This window comes from Podarcis raffonei, chromosome 5, assembly GCF_027172205.1.
Source record: "Podarcis raffonei isolate rPodRaf1 chromosome 5, rPodRaf1.pri, whole genome shotgun sequence".
Taxonomy (NCBI): domain Eukaryota; kingdom Metazoa; phylum Chordata; class Lepidosauria; order Squamata; family Lacertidae; genus Podarcis; species Podarcis raffonei.
Window position 1 is genome coordinate 62,558,758 of NC_070606.1, and position 13,511 is coordinate 62,572,268.

The 13,511-nt window shown below is 42.1% G+C and overlaps 1 protein-coding gene across 3 annotated transcripts; it reads left to right on the forward strand.

Moving 5' to 3' along the window:
• The first annotated feature begins 182 nt into the window (after nt 1-182).
• On the forward strand, nt 183-13,348 carry LOC128414428 (nuclear body protein SP140-like protein). 3 transcript variants are annotated; one of them, XM_053389681.1, is made up of 9 exons: nt 183-349; nt 5,304-5,405; nt 5,827-5,913; nt 6,386-6,493; nt 8,426-8,568; nt 9,355-9,402; nt 11,488-11,539; nt 11,923-12,486; nt 12,785-13,348. In XM_053389681.1, exons 1-9 carry the CDS (start codon nt 280-282, stop codon nt 13,081-13,083), a joined length of 1,473 nt encoding a protein of 490 aa, XP_053245656.1. In that variant the 5' UTR covers nt 183-279; the 3' UTR covers nt 13,084-13,348. The 3 variants fall into 3 exon arrangements, with proteins under 3 accessions (XP_053245656.1, XP_053245658.1, XP_053245657.1); XM_053389682.1 differs by lacking the exon at nt 183-349 and adding an exon at nt 449-731; XM_053389683.1 differs by lacking the exon at nt 11,923-12,486.
• The last annotated feature ends 163 nt before the right edge of the window (nt 13,349-13,511 follow it).

Consider the following 13,511-nt stretch of genomic DNA (forward strand, 5'->3'; position numbering starts at 1 on the left):
AAAATTTTTTTCCTTCCAGTAGCACCTTAAAGACCAACTAAGTTAGTTCTTGGTATGAGCTTTCGTGTGCATGCACGAAATGTGTATCTGAAGAAGTGTGCATGCACACGAAAGCTCATACCAAGAACTTAGTTGGTCTTTAAGGTGCTACTGGAAGGAAAAAAATTTTTTTTGTTTCGTTCAAATTCATTGCGGAAGTGATGTCTTCACTTTCGTTTCTGCTGAATACATCGGCCGAGAAAGACAGTTCGGGTAGTCTGGCGGCGCTCGGCTGTTTTCATGGAAGGTGGCGCTGGTCCCTCGGCGCCTCACGCCTCTGCTCCGACCAGTGCCAAGGAGAAAGAGGGAAGTAAGTGCCCGGTTCATTTCCATACAGGGGAAGGAGTTGCTGCTTCAGTCTCAGACGGTGTTGGCGGGGTCCCCGCCCCGTCCCATAGGCCGTTGTTTTGTAACCTGATTGGAAGCCCCTTATAAGGGGCTCCCTGGCCCTTGTGCGCCCACCATCCGCGTCCTAAGCGAGGCGGGAGCGCCCGCCGGGGAAGCCTGGGAGGCCCGGGAGGGATTGAGCGGGAAATTCGAGTTTGAGCGGGAAACTGTGGGCAGCAGCGAAGGAAGTAAAGCAGCCCTTCTCAAAATGCCAGCCTCCAGAGGATGTGTTTCATTAACAGCCACGTCACAGTTATTTGCTTAATATTATCAGACCCGGAAAGTGAAGATTCTCCTTACATGTGGTGAGCGAGCAATAGTAGAAAGGGCTGCTAATGTGTTTCCTCCAAAACATGGGGGCATTGGCTTCTTTTGAAAATAACGATCAGATTTGCATCCTTGTCACACAGTAAAATCCCCCCCCATACACATATGTACAGTACAGTGGTACCTTGTGTTACAGACGCTTCAGGTTACAGATGCATCAGGTTACAGACTCAGCTAACCCAGAAATAGTGCTTCAGGTTAAGAACTTTACTTCAGGATAAGAACAGAAATCATGCTCTGGCAGGAGGCCCCATTAGCTAAAGTGGTGCTTCAGGTTAAGAACAGTTTCAGGTTAAGAACAGACCTCCAGAACAAATTAAGTTCTTAACCCGAGGTACCACTGTACAAGTTTTTCCTGCCTTCCAAAGTTTGGACGAGATGTGTAAGAATAATAATTATTATTATTATTATTTATACCACACCCATCTGGCTGGGTTTCCCCAGCCACTCTGGGTAGCTTCCAGCAAACTATTAAAATACAACAATTCATCAAATATTAAAAGCTTCCCTAAACAGGGCTGCCTTCAGATGTCTTCTAAAAGTCAGATAGTTGTTTATTTCTTTGACATCTGGTGGCAGGGCATTCCACAGGTTGGGCACCACTACCCTCTCCTTGGCGCTTCAAGCTGTGGCAATCTTAAGAGCAGTAAAATACAAAGTATACTCCTTTTAAGCATTTGTCATATTTACAACCTCCTGGGGGGTGGGACTCAAAGTAGTAACAGCTCAGATGGGTGTAGCCAGGATTTATGGTTGGGGGGGGCAGAACCGAGCTATCTGCGACACTGTCAGTTCATTTATTTATTTACTTGATTTAAGGGGGGCGGCTGCCCCCCCCCCTTGGCTACAGCCATGCCCAGATGGTCTTGCTTCTCCCATTGCCACAGCCTTGGATTCAACCAGAAACGAAGCATGGCTCTCCCTCTCAGGCTTCTGCCTGCAGCCTGCTTCTAAATCCTGCTCTCGCATACCATGCTGACTTTTGTCCTTCTTACCACCCACTTGCAAAATGACGTCATGCGCAGAAGCAGCGAATCGCAACCTGCGAATGCACAGACATGCCGCTGCAGGTTGTGTTCCTTTCATCCCGTTCACAACCAGAGGTACCACTGTACTAACAACCCATGCAGTACTTTGGGGCTAGTGTGGCCCCTGCCTGGCTACTTCAACAAAAGAATCCTCCATTAGATTGCTGGATCCAGGAATTGGAAGGACTCAGGCAGGAGAAGAAATTCACTGTATTTATTTCCCCCGATGTGAATTGCATTTAATTTTCCCTGGTGGTGATTTCAGGTTTTTTTTAACATTAATCATTTCCCACATAATCTTCAAGTCTTTATATGTCTTTTCCCAGGCCTTTTTAATAATTTTACATTGCCACCACATATAGTAGCTCTTATGCATTTTACCCCCCCTTCCTGCTTCTTCTCTATCACAGTCAAAGTCTCCCAAATCTCGAGTTGCGGACGTAAACCCTCCCGGAGGCACATCCGCAGCTCGAAGCATTCTTATCCAGAGCGCGTAGTGTTTCTGCGCATGCATAAGCGGGGAAACTGGGAAGTAACCGTCCCGGTACTTCCAGGTTGCCACGGGACGCAACTTGAAAAGACATAACCTGAAGCAGACGCAACATGAGTTATGACTGTAATATCATTTTTGTCTTGAACTACTCTTACTTTCCTTTGTATCTTCCTCATACCTTGTCTCTCTACCATTTTCACGTTGGTGATTTGTGTGTTTGCCTCTTTTAATTGTCTCACAGCCTCTGAAAGTACATTATTACTTTTACAGATTTGAGAAGCTGCCTTATTAACATCTTTTATCTGATCAAACAGTTCTCTTTTCATGACTAAAAGAAAATCATACAATTCATCTCTTAGGTTCTTTTGCATTACGGCCTGGTTAGTTTGTTTTAACATATGGATTTTTTCCTCTGCCATTTCTAGTTTGGAGTAAGGGGGGGCTAACTCCCTGTTTCCCAGCTTCCTCTAGGGTTTACTTTCAAAACAAAAAGTCCTTTCCCACCACTAATAGTGTTATTTTTAGCTTTGTCAGTACTTTGCCAAGGACATTTCATTAGGTTCAAAAGAGGAAACCAGTGCTTCCAACTTTATCCCTTCCCTCTCCCACCTTACTCACAAATATAATTTATAAGAGTTATATATTCAGATCTTTACATCCATTCACATCCAAATCATTTCTATATATTCAATATAATAAGCCTGTACAATTAAATTTTGATTCTAATTTAGGTAGAGGTAAAGGGACCCCTGATCATTAGGTCCAGCCATGGCCGACTCTGGGGTTGCGGTGCTCATCTGGCTTTACTGGCCGAGGGAGCCAGCATACAGCTTCCAGGTCATGTGGCCAGCATGACTAAGCCGCTTCTGGCGAACCAGAGCAGCGCATGGAAACACCGTTTACCTTCCCGCCGGAGCGGTACCTATTTGCACTTTGACATGCTTTCGAACTGCTAGGTTGGCAGGAGCAGGGACCAAGCAACGGGAGCTCACCCCCTTGCGGGGATTCGAACCGCTGACGTGATTCTAATTTAGTTCAGTATTAATAATGGATGTTCTAGTCCTCTTCTTTTGATCTTGATTTTAGCCAGCAAGTGCCTTTTAATAAATTAAATCACAGTTATAATTCCATTAGGTTAGACGTCTTCAGCACTTTTATAGAACATAAGTTTCTCTCTCAAAGTTATAAGATTTCCCAAGTGCTAATCTTCAAAAAAAATATAAAAATGCAGTTTTCTTCCTTCAAGAAACATTGTAATCCTTCTCAGATTTATCCTGCATTCTACATCAAGTTCAGTCTCACCATAGGATCCAGTCAAGTTCAGATTAAGTTCAAGTCAATATCTTGTTTGAAAAGTCTTGAGATTGGTATGAACAAAAGCTATGCGTATTCCTTTTAGTCTAATCACTTATTAGTTAACTTATCTCCCAAAGTAAATTTCATCCACACTTCGCTTGTATGTATTTGGTGCTCACAGCACCCAGAATGGGAGTGGACTTTCTTTTATCACTCCCATTTTCTTGCCAGATTCGCCAAATTTTATGCTAAGAAAGCTGCTGCACAGGTGATGAGAGAAAGCAATAAAGGCTTCACAATTATGATGAATATGCAGACATAGCTTTACAGATATTCAACATACATTAGATGCCATGCTAAAATGTTTTTCTATAGGCTTCCAGGTGGAAAAATCAAAATTAGAAACAGAACTGTTAGAACCCAAAACTAAGATTTTGTCAAGGATGTATAACTTGCTGTTGAAATGGAATACACAGGATGAAACGGTGAAATCTGCTATGATTAAATGGGCACAAGATGTTGGACATAACATTATGTTTGCTGACTGGGAACAGTTGTGGACCACAGGTATGAAATTTACGGCATGTAATGCCTTAAGAGAGAATATTATGAAAATGATGTACAGGTGGTACATGACACCAGTCAAGCTGGCAAAAATTTATCATTTGCCCGATAATAAATGTTGGAAATGTAAAGAAACTGAAGGTACATTCTTGCACCTTTGATGGACGTGCCCAAAGATTAAGGCTTTCTGGGAAATGATCTATAATGAAATGAAAAAGGTATTTAAATATACCTTCCTGAAGAAACCAGAGGCCTTCCTTCTGGGCATTGTCGGCCAATTGGTGCCAAAGAAGGACAGAACTTTTTTTATGTATGCTACAACAGCAGCAAGAATACTTATTGTAAAGTATTGGAAGACACAAGATTTACCCACTTTGGAAGAATGGCAGATGAAGGTGATGGACTATATGGGATTGGCAGAAATGACTGGCAGAATCCGAGACCAGGGAGAAGAGACGGTGGAAGAAGATTGGAAGAAATTTAAAGACTATCTACAGAAATATTGTAAAATTAATGAATGTTAGAATGATGTTGGATAGAATTTAAGTGGTTTCCAGCTGTAATGCTTTAAGAATATGGAAGAAGGGTATAAATAGGTAAAAAAATAACTAAAATGGTGTTGGATTGGAAATAAGTGGTATTAGCAACAAAGTTAATAAGAATATGCAAAAATGAATTGATAATGGATGAAAATACTGAGTTATAAAATGTTATAGAGATAAGATAAATGAAAGAGGGTAAGGATTTGCTGATTTGATTATTTAAATGGGAATACAAGAAGGGGAGGTGTGAGGAAGTCAAAGAAACAAGCAAATGAGTTTTAAGTTATGAAAAATAATTGTTTTTAATTTTTCTTATTTTTTCTGTATGTTTACTTATTTTTTTATTTTTTTATTATGTGTTTTTGTATATTTGTCTTTGTAAAATCTTAATAAATATTTCTTTAAAAAAAATAAAAATGAAATGTTTTTCTATAGCCAGGCCTTCAGCTGATTATGTAATCTATGGCTTTTAAAATGTGTTTATGCGAGGATGGTTATTGGTGTATGTCTGTTCTTTTGTTATGTATTTTGTGTTCTCATTTTATATTTTTATATTGTAAACTGCCCTGTGATCTTTGGATGAAGGGCAGTATGCAATTTTAATTAATAATAATAATACATTTTTAGTTACCCAGAATGCTGGAAATAACTCTACTTCAGAAGCGAACAGCAGTGAATTATCAACTTCCACAGATGAACGTGATCCTGATTACTCCTTAGGAAATGGCCGTGAGTACCAACATCGATATGTAGGGGAGTTTAAGGCATATAGTTCAGGGATGAGAGGTTGGTCATGCAAAGAGCCAGCAAACAAACCATAAAGTCTTTCATTATTTATATTTCCATTTCATCTGAACCAGGAAACTATAGTGAAAAGCTTTGAAACAAGCAGAATATTAAGGCATTGCTTAATATCCTGGCTTGTTCCAAAGCTCTTAAGTGCTGTTTTCTGGTTTGGGTGATGAGAGAAGTTCCATTTAATTGAAATTTGGATAATGTTTCACCAAATTATGATTTAAAATGTGGTAGGGTTTCCAGAACAGTTCAAAGACTTCATGGAGTTTGTCTAGCACTGGGCACTGTCTTTAATGCAGAGTGAAGAAGGAACTAGAAATAAGTGTGTGTAATTAATTGGAAACATTTTCTTAAGGAACAACAAATGCAGTAAAGAGAAAGAGAAAAAGAAAGCATCGAATGCAATATACTGAAAGATGGAAGGGTAGAAGAATTCGAAAAGGTAAAAAGTTAAATGCTGTAGAATGTCACAAACTTTTCATAATGTTGTAAAATTACTAAATAAGCTTGCAGTTTTCTGCTGGAGAAGCCCATCCTTTTCCTCACTGTTTTCTTCATTTATCCTGCCACTCATGCCTTAGTGTTAATAGTTAAGTAATTCATTCCATCACTCTGTTCTAGAACTTCACTGGAGTGGACTGGCAGATTGTAAACTGCTTAGAGGTTTCATTACAACCAAGCAGTATATAAATTCTGTTGACTAGATGAATATAATTAATCTAGAATTATATCTTTTCACTTCTCTCTCAGATTAAAATTTACTCTTACTACAAGTGATCTGAATTACTTTCAGATGATATGAAATATTCTGTGCTGCATGTTGGTGGTCTGGAGTTTGGTATCAGATTTATTTTCTAGAAGCCCAAAATATAGGAATTTTAACTATTTGACTTCGATTTCTTGATCTCATCTAGTAAAACGAAGGCAGATTGAAATTCAAGAGGAGGATTTGCTGGGCTCCACCCTTCCTGTGCACTGTGGACAAGTTAAAGGTGTTTTGTATAAGGAGAAATTGGCAGCAGGTAAACTGTTGGTTTTGAAGAGTATATCTGTGTGTATTAAATATGTACAAGGCATATAATACTAATGGCAGATTTAAAAATTGGGATGGGAAGGAAGCCATCATGTAGTTAGTATATGACTACCATTTGCATTTGGGGAAGAACGCTTTCTTCTACATATCTTCTCAAAACAGAAATAAGTCCCATTTCATTTATTTGTTCATTTAAAAGCATAAATTCAGTGTATTCAAACACACAAAGCAGGGTCTGGTCTTATGGGTCAGGGAAAGCTTGGGCAAAAAGCTATATCTTTACATGACATCGGTGTTCACTCAAAATCTGGCCACAGTATTCTTCACCAGCTTCAGATTCTTGCCAATCACATAGAGTGCATTATTGTAGTCCAGTTGGAAGGTTCCTAGGTAAGTGTATATAGAAGCCCCCAAATTTTCCCCAGAAGACAGTTTATTTTATATTATACATATCCCATTCTGCTTATGGAGCCAGGGTAGCTTACAGCAATTACTTCAGTATTATAATGATATTTTCAGTCATTTGAATCCCTCTTAAAAGCACAAGTGATTTCATCAGCTTTAAGTATTTCAGCATGTAATTTATGAATTTGACTAATTTTTTTTTATAGTTTTCACTTCCCATATACTGTGAAGTGAAAAGAAATACCAGTACTTCTCTATTGTCAGAACCAAAAGTGTGCAGAAATGTGATTGTAGAGTTTTCAGATGGATTGCCTCTTCAACCTGCAATTTTACAATGGCTAGCCATGAGACGGTTGCAGTAGCTGCTGCTTCTGCTTCTCCTTTGGCGATCATTCGTAGCTGAGTAATACAGCAAATAGAAGGCACCTTTCCTCAGACACTGCTCAGCAACATAGCCAAATAATGTAGACTGAAAAATTACTCAAGGTATCTTAGATTTAATCAAAGCCAGATTGCCATGCTGTACCATTAAAAAATGAGGCTATGCCTGATTCATCTTAAAAATAAGCAATCAAACAATTTTATATACCCAGCATGTACCGTATCTTTCGCCCTATAGGACGCACCGTCCCGTAAGGCGCACCTAGTTTTTTGGGGGGGAAATAAAGGAAAAAATTTATTCCCCCCCAGGCGCGGGGCTGGGGAAGCCCAAGCTTCCCCCGACCCCAGCCCCCAGAACAGGCAACTCTCTGCAAGCCGCGGGAGCCCAGCGCCGGGCTCCCGCGCCTTGCGGAGAGCTGCGCGAAGTCTTCGGCATGCAGGCAACTCTCCGCAAGCTGTGGGAGCCCGGCGCGGGCTCCCGCGGCTTGCGGAGATCTGCGCGAAGCCTGGAGAGCGAGAGGGGTCGGTGCGCACCGACCCCTCTCGCTCTCCAGGCTTCAGCGAAAGCCTGCATTCGCCCCATAGGACGCACACACATTTCCCCTTCATTTTTGGAGGGGGAAAAATGCGTCCTATGGGGCGAAAAATACGGTAAAGAAATACTGGAAGAGTTCAGCAGAGGAGCTGCTGAAGTATCAAGACAGACTTGTGTTCCCTGATCAGTGATTCTTATTGCATACCTATTTACAACAAAATCAAACACTAAATAGTTTTAGTCAGAAGCACCAAGCCCCATGCAGAAATTTATTGTAGTGCTTGTATCAGAATCTCTGTTCATATGTTTTTTTTCTAAAGTAAAAAGGTAAAGGGACCCCTGACCATTAGGTCTAGTCACGGATGACTCTGGGGTTGTGGCGCTCATCTCGCTTTATTGGCCGAGGGACCTGGCGTACAGCTTCTGGGTCATGTGGCCAGCACGACTAAGCTGCTTCTGGCAAACCAGAGCAGTGCACGGAAACGCCGTTTTCTAAAGTATATATTGGATAAATTGTTGTCAGATTTCTTACATGATTCAGTGAACTTTGCTGATTGGGATAGGTGTGTAACATTCATGTGACTTCTCTGTTTGTCATAGGAATTTCGCAGAAGTCCATCAAGGGTTCTGATGGAAAGTGGTTCACGCCACCAGAATTTGAGGCTGAAGGAGAACGTGAAAGCTGGAAATCCTGGAAAAGAAGTATCCGCCATAAAGGGCTTCCTTTAGAAAAATTAATAGAGGTATGCAGTTCACTTGTAATGCCTGTAATTTTAATGCTTTATTTTCTACATGTGATCTGAAAGAAGTATTAGATGATACTTTCAAGTTTGCAGACAGTCACACCTTTCCTTCTTATAATCACAAATACAATATCCTGTCCTTATGTAATAATATAGTATTGTTGTACCTTCCTTGTACCTGCTACAACAATGGGAGGTGTTGGTGGTGAGATAGACACAAAATTAGACTAAAAGAATTGGAAACAAAGGAATTCCTTTTGCTTGCATTTTCTGCTACTTTTTATTCTTACACAGTGGTACCTCGGGTTACAGATGCTTCAGGTTACAGACTCCGCTAACCCCAAAATAGTACCTTGGGTTAAGAACTTTGCTTCAGGATGAGAACAGAAATCGTGCGGTGGCGGCGCAGCGGTAGCAGGAAGCCCCATTAGTTAAAGTGGTACATCAGGTTAAGAACGGACCACCAGAACGAATTAAGTTCTTAACCCGAGGTACCACTGTATGTTGCTCAGGTGTGTGCCAGTTAAAGGCAAGAGGTGTATTTCCTGGAGCAAAGATGTATTAACATTTTCAGGCACCTATGACAATAACGCATATAAATATATATGGGAGTGATGTGAGCGGTATCTGTGCTAAGAAATAGAGCCAGCTTCTTATATACTGATGTCAAAAAATAGATGTTTCAAAAATAGTTCCCACTTCTTTGTGTGGATTCCCTCATTTCAAATACTATTTTGGGATCCCGCTAATGCATCAGAGTAACTAATTATGTCATGCTTATTTCAGAGTGGATATCTTCCTAATCCAAAACGAATATACGGCAGGAGGAAAAAGGTAACAGTTTATCAACAGTTTTACCATATTGGTGTGTGACAGCCATAGATATTGTCAATTTATTCATATATTATGTTTTCCACAAATACACCTGTGCTCAAAGCAGTTGACATTTTAAAATATATATAAAAAAGGAACTGCACTATCAGCATGGAAAAAAAACCCTCAGACTATGGATGCTGCCTGTGGGCCCTGGAAAGATGAAATGGTTGAGCCCAGCACCACCTCCCTGTCAATGCTAGTAGACCTGTTGTGAATGGAACTGGAAAAAAGTGTTGTCTCTGGAAGATCTAGGGACTTCTACACATAATTAAGAGATGTGCTGCAATGACTGTGGCCTAACTGTGGGGCAGGCATGATGGCCAGGCAATAGTAGCCGTCACCAATTGGAAGCAAAGCAAGTATGTCCACCCTGAAACTTTTGCAGGCACAAACAGTATAGGAACTAGGGTTGTATAGAGCTGCCCTAATAACATCATGAGCACAAGCACTCATGAAAGCACAGTTAAAAGGATGTCTGGTGAGGGCTTCCGGTTTGGGCTGCCATGATGGCGGCTGCCCATTACATCGGAGTCATTTCGCACGGAATATTTTGAGGATGAGATGGGACTAATCATCCTCCCAACTGCCCCAGGCCCTGGGGGGGGGGAGCAGCTTCACTCGCAGGTCACTCAACACCTGCTCCCAATCTGGGAGGAATGAGGGGGCAGGGGGCACTAGGTGGAAAACACCATGCGTCTCTTTGGCAACTTTCCGAAGTCACCGCCATGAGCAACAAACTCCTGTTTTTTAAGATGAAAATTCAGACTTAATTAATGGGCATGCTCTGAGTGAGGGGAGATAAACTACTCTGCTAATTGATTCAGCCTCTGAGGTGCCAAAAGATTCGACTGGAAGAAGGATTACCAGTACGGGACTGGTATGTTGGAACGGAAGGGGGGTGAGCCTCCTTTGTTTCTTGTTTATATACTTCGTTTTGCTATTTTACTTGGCAAATCTCCCTGGAAGGACTGACTGCCAGATTGTTTATGTACGCAAGCAGGACTGGAGAGTGCTGTATTCATTGATATAATTTTGGTCTAATTATTGACTGTTTGGAAAAGATTTATGAACTTGCAATTGTGGAAATCAAGGTTTCTTGCTAAAGTACAGGCTTAATTGCTTTGGAATGAGATAAAATGGAGAAGTTTGGACATATGCCTGGTACAACTGGCAGAAAGCCAAATTTCCTCCATTTTGGAATGTGTCGCAGTGGATAATCACAGGCGTGAGGAAGTGAAAGTGAAATGCCACGATCAGATTCAGAGTACAAAGAATAAAAAGAGAGAGAAAAGGAATATAAACACCCACACAGAAATATACTGTATTGATTTAACTCGCTTGCCAGACGAACTTGGAGGCTGTTAAAAACAAATGAAGGATTAACATCGGATTGACTTATGGGAACTACCTGGAAGAACTATGAAAAGCAGCACAAATGTGAGATGATCAGCACTCCCCGACCTCAGAGCATGGGAAGCCAAACAAAGATTTATAATTTGGCATAATATTTGGACTGTTTGATTTGGAATGTTTTTAATGTGGTTTTATTGGATTGTTAAAATGGAAAATTTAATAAATATCATTATAAAAGGATGTCTGGTGAGGCCACCAGAGAATGGGTCAGATGAAGAGCAGGATCCAGGGACCATGACTGATAACCAAAGAATGATTTATGGGCCAGAAAACAGTAAGGCAAGCTGAGATTCTTGACAGCAGATGAGATGGCCTTTTACTGTATTTGCCCCAAACCAGAGCTTGGTAAACTAGGAAAGAGTATAAACAAAATGGGGATAGGCAAAAGCTAAACTGAGAAAAGGTAGTTGGCACAGGCAGTGCCAAACACACCTGGCTGAAATTAATTTTTCTTACTAATGGCTTCTGTGATTGGATGATCCTTGGGGTCCCATCCAACTCTAGAACTCTAGGATTCTATTATAAAAAATGCAAGACTTGTCTTTCTAGACTGCAGGTGCTGTGTTTTGCTGAATGACACGCAGTTTGACTATGCCTGTTGAATCATCTGTGCCTATTTTTATTTGGCAGGTAAAGAATCCATCGGTATCATTTTGCGAATCAGCTCAGTTCCAGTCATCAGGTCAGTGGAAACTTTCTGTGAGGTATGTATTACAAAGCAGTGAGAGTGTTGGGTTATATGTGGGAAGCCCAGGATCAAATTCATGCCTTTGGGTCCAAGGCTGGCTTTATAATGTGGTTGCACCAAAGGTTGCCTGGAATGCCCAATTTTGTATTGTGGTATTGTGATGTATGCCCTTTGCTGGGTGAATCTTTGATGTGCCTCTCACAGAGATAGGCAGTCATTCCCTGTTCCCATTAGAATGCTACCATAATTCAGGACATGGATTCCCTGGATGCCCACATATGCGAACTTCATTGAAGCTTTGACTCTTTGGGGAATGACATGGCTACTGTGAAGAATAGAGACCGTCAGTTACTGAGCTTCATCATCTCCCACCCTAGCTGTGGTCTGTCATGATGACCCAGAAGAGGCCACACCAGGGTCATCAGAAGAGGCCATGCCCGAGCCATCAGAAGAGGCCACGCCAGGGTCATCAGAAGAGACTACTCCAGTGGCACCTCAGTCACCAGGCAGGACCCCACACAAGCTCCTTCGAGTGGAGTTGAGGCGTCTCTCACCATCTGCACTCACCAGGGCAAGGTGCAACCCACTGGATTCACCACAGGCAAGCCCACCAGATTCACCACAGGTGAGTCCACCGGATTCACCACAGGTGAGTCCACCGGATTCACCACAGGTGAGTCCACCGGATTCACCACAGGCAAGCCCACCAGATTCACCACAGGTGAGTCCACCGGATTCACCACAGGTGAGTCCACCGGATTCACCACAGGCGAGCCCACCGGATTCACCACAGGCGAGCCCACTGGATTCACCACAGGCAAGCCCACCAGATTCACCACAGGCGAGCCTACCGGATTCACCACAGGCGAACCCACCACCTGTGCTGAGGACACCACATCGGAGATGCCATTGGCGCCGGAGCATGAAGCCCCACACCATGTGTGAGTCTGATAGCCCCAGGCCCTACACCACGGGGCTACAGTTGCTGCATCCTCTCTGCCTTGATTTTTGGTGGGCATGGGGATTTGGGGGAGGTGGCTGGCAGAGGGAGCTGTCTGGGGTTGGATGGCAGATTTTCTCACTGGCATAGGAGGTGGAATTGAAGTAGCTATAGGACTAGGCAGCTAGGCTTCCCTCCACCCACTGGAATGAATGTCAGATGGGCATTGGCTCTGTCTGCCATGTCATTATTGTCTCAATCCTCCTTATGGTCTGGTCTTCGTTTCTGTTTCCCCTCAGCATCCAGCCTAGGACTTGCCATCCTGCGTTCTGTGTACAAAATGAAACGACTATTCCAAAACACCTTTGGGAATCGCAAAGCCTTGCAGGTGAAGCTCCAAGATATCAATGGCCACCTAATTGGCTTGCGGCATCAACATGCAGACCTAAAGAAAGCCCTGGACCGATGCAGTCGGCTTGATGCAGCCCTGGATGTTTTGACATTGCAGAAGCAAATGAACAGCATCATTGAGCACCAGATGCGACTGGAAACATTAGTGCAGGAGATCCTGACAACACTGGGTGTGGAAAGGTCCTAGCCGTAAGAGATGGTTCCCACCCACCCCTCCCCTGTAGAAAAGGAAAATTGTGAAATACTAAGTCTCGCTTGTCATTTTGTTGCCAATTCCCTACTTGGAGCTCTTTTCAATCTTCATAAGATGTGATTTTGTTTCCTTCCTCCTCATCTCTAGTTCTGTCCTAGTTATTATCAAACTGTATTCCCATAAACTGAAGAGATGTTCCATGCAGCGTTTTACCATTCACTGATTTATTGGTCCAGGTTAGTAAACCAGTTCTAAAAGAGGTTGGATTTCCTATTTCACTGGTAAAGTATGGCAAAAACTATGCATTTTACATATTTTGCTAATTAAGAAGCAATGATTCATTTGTTTAAATTGCAACCCATCGTCTCCCAAAGGCGATTCCCCAGCTAACTAATGAAAGTTAAAAACAACAATATTACAAT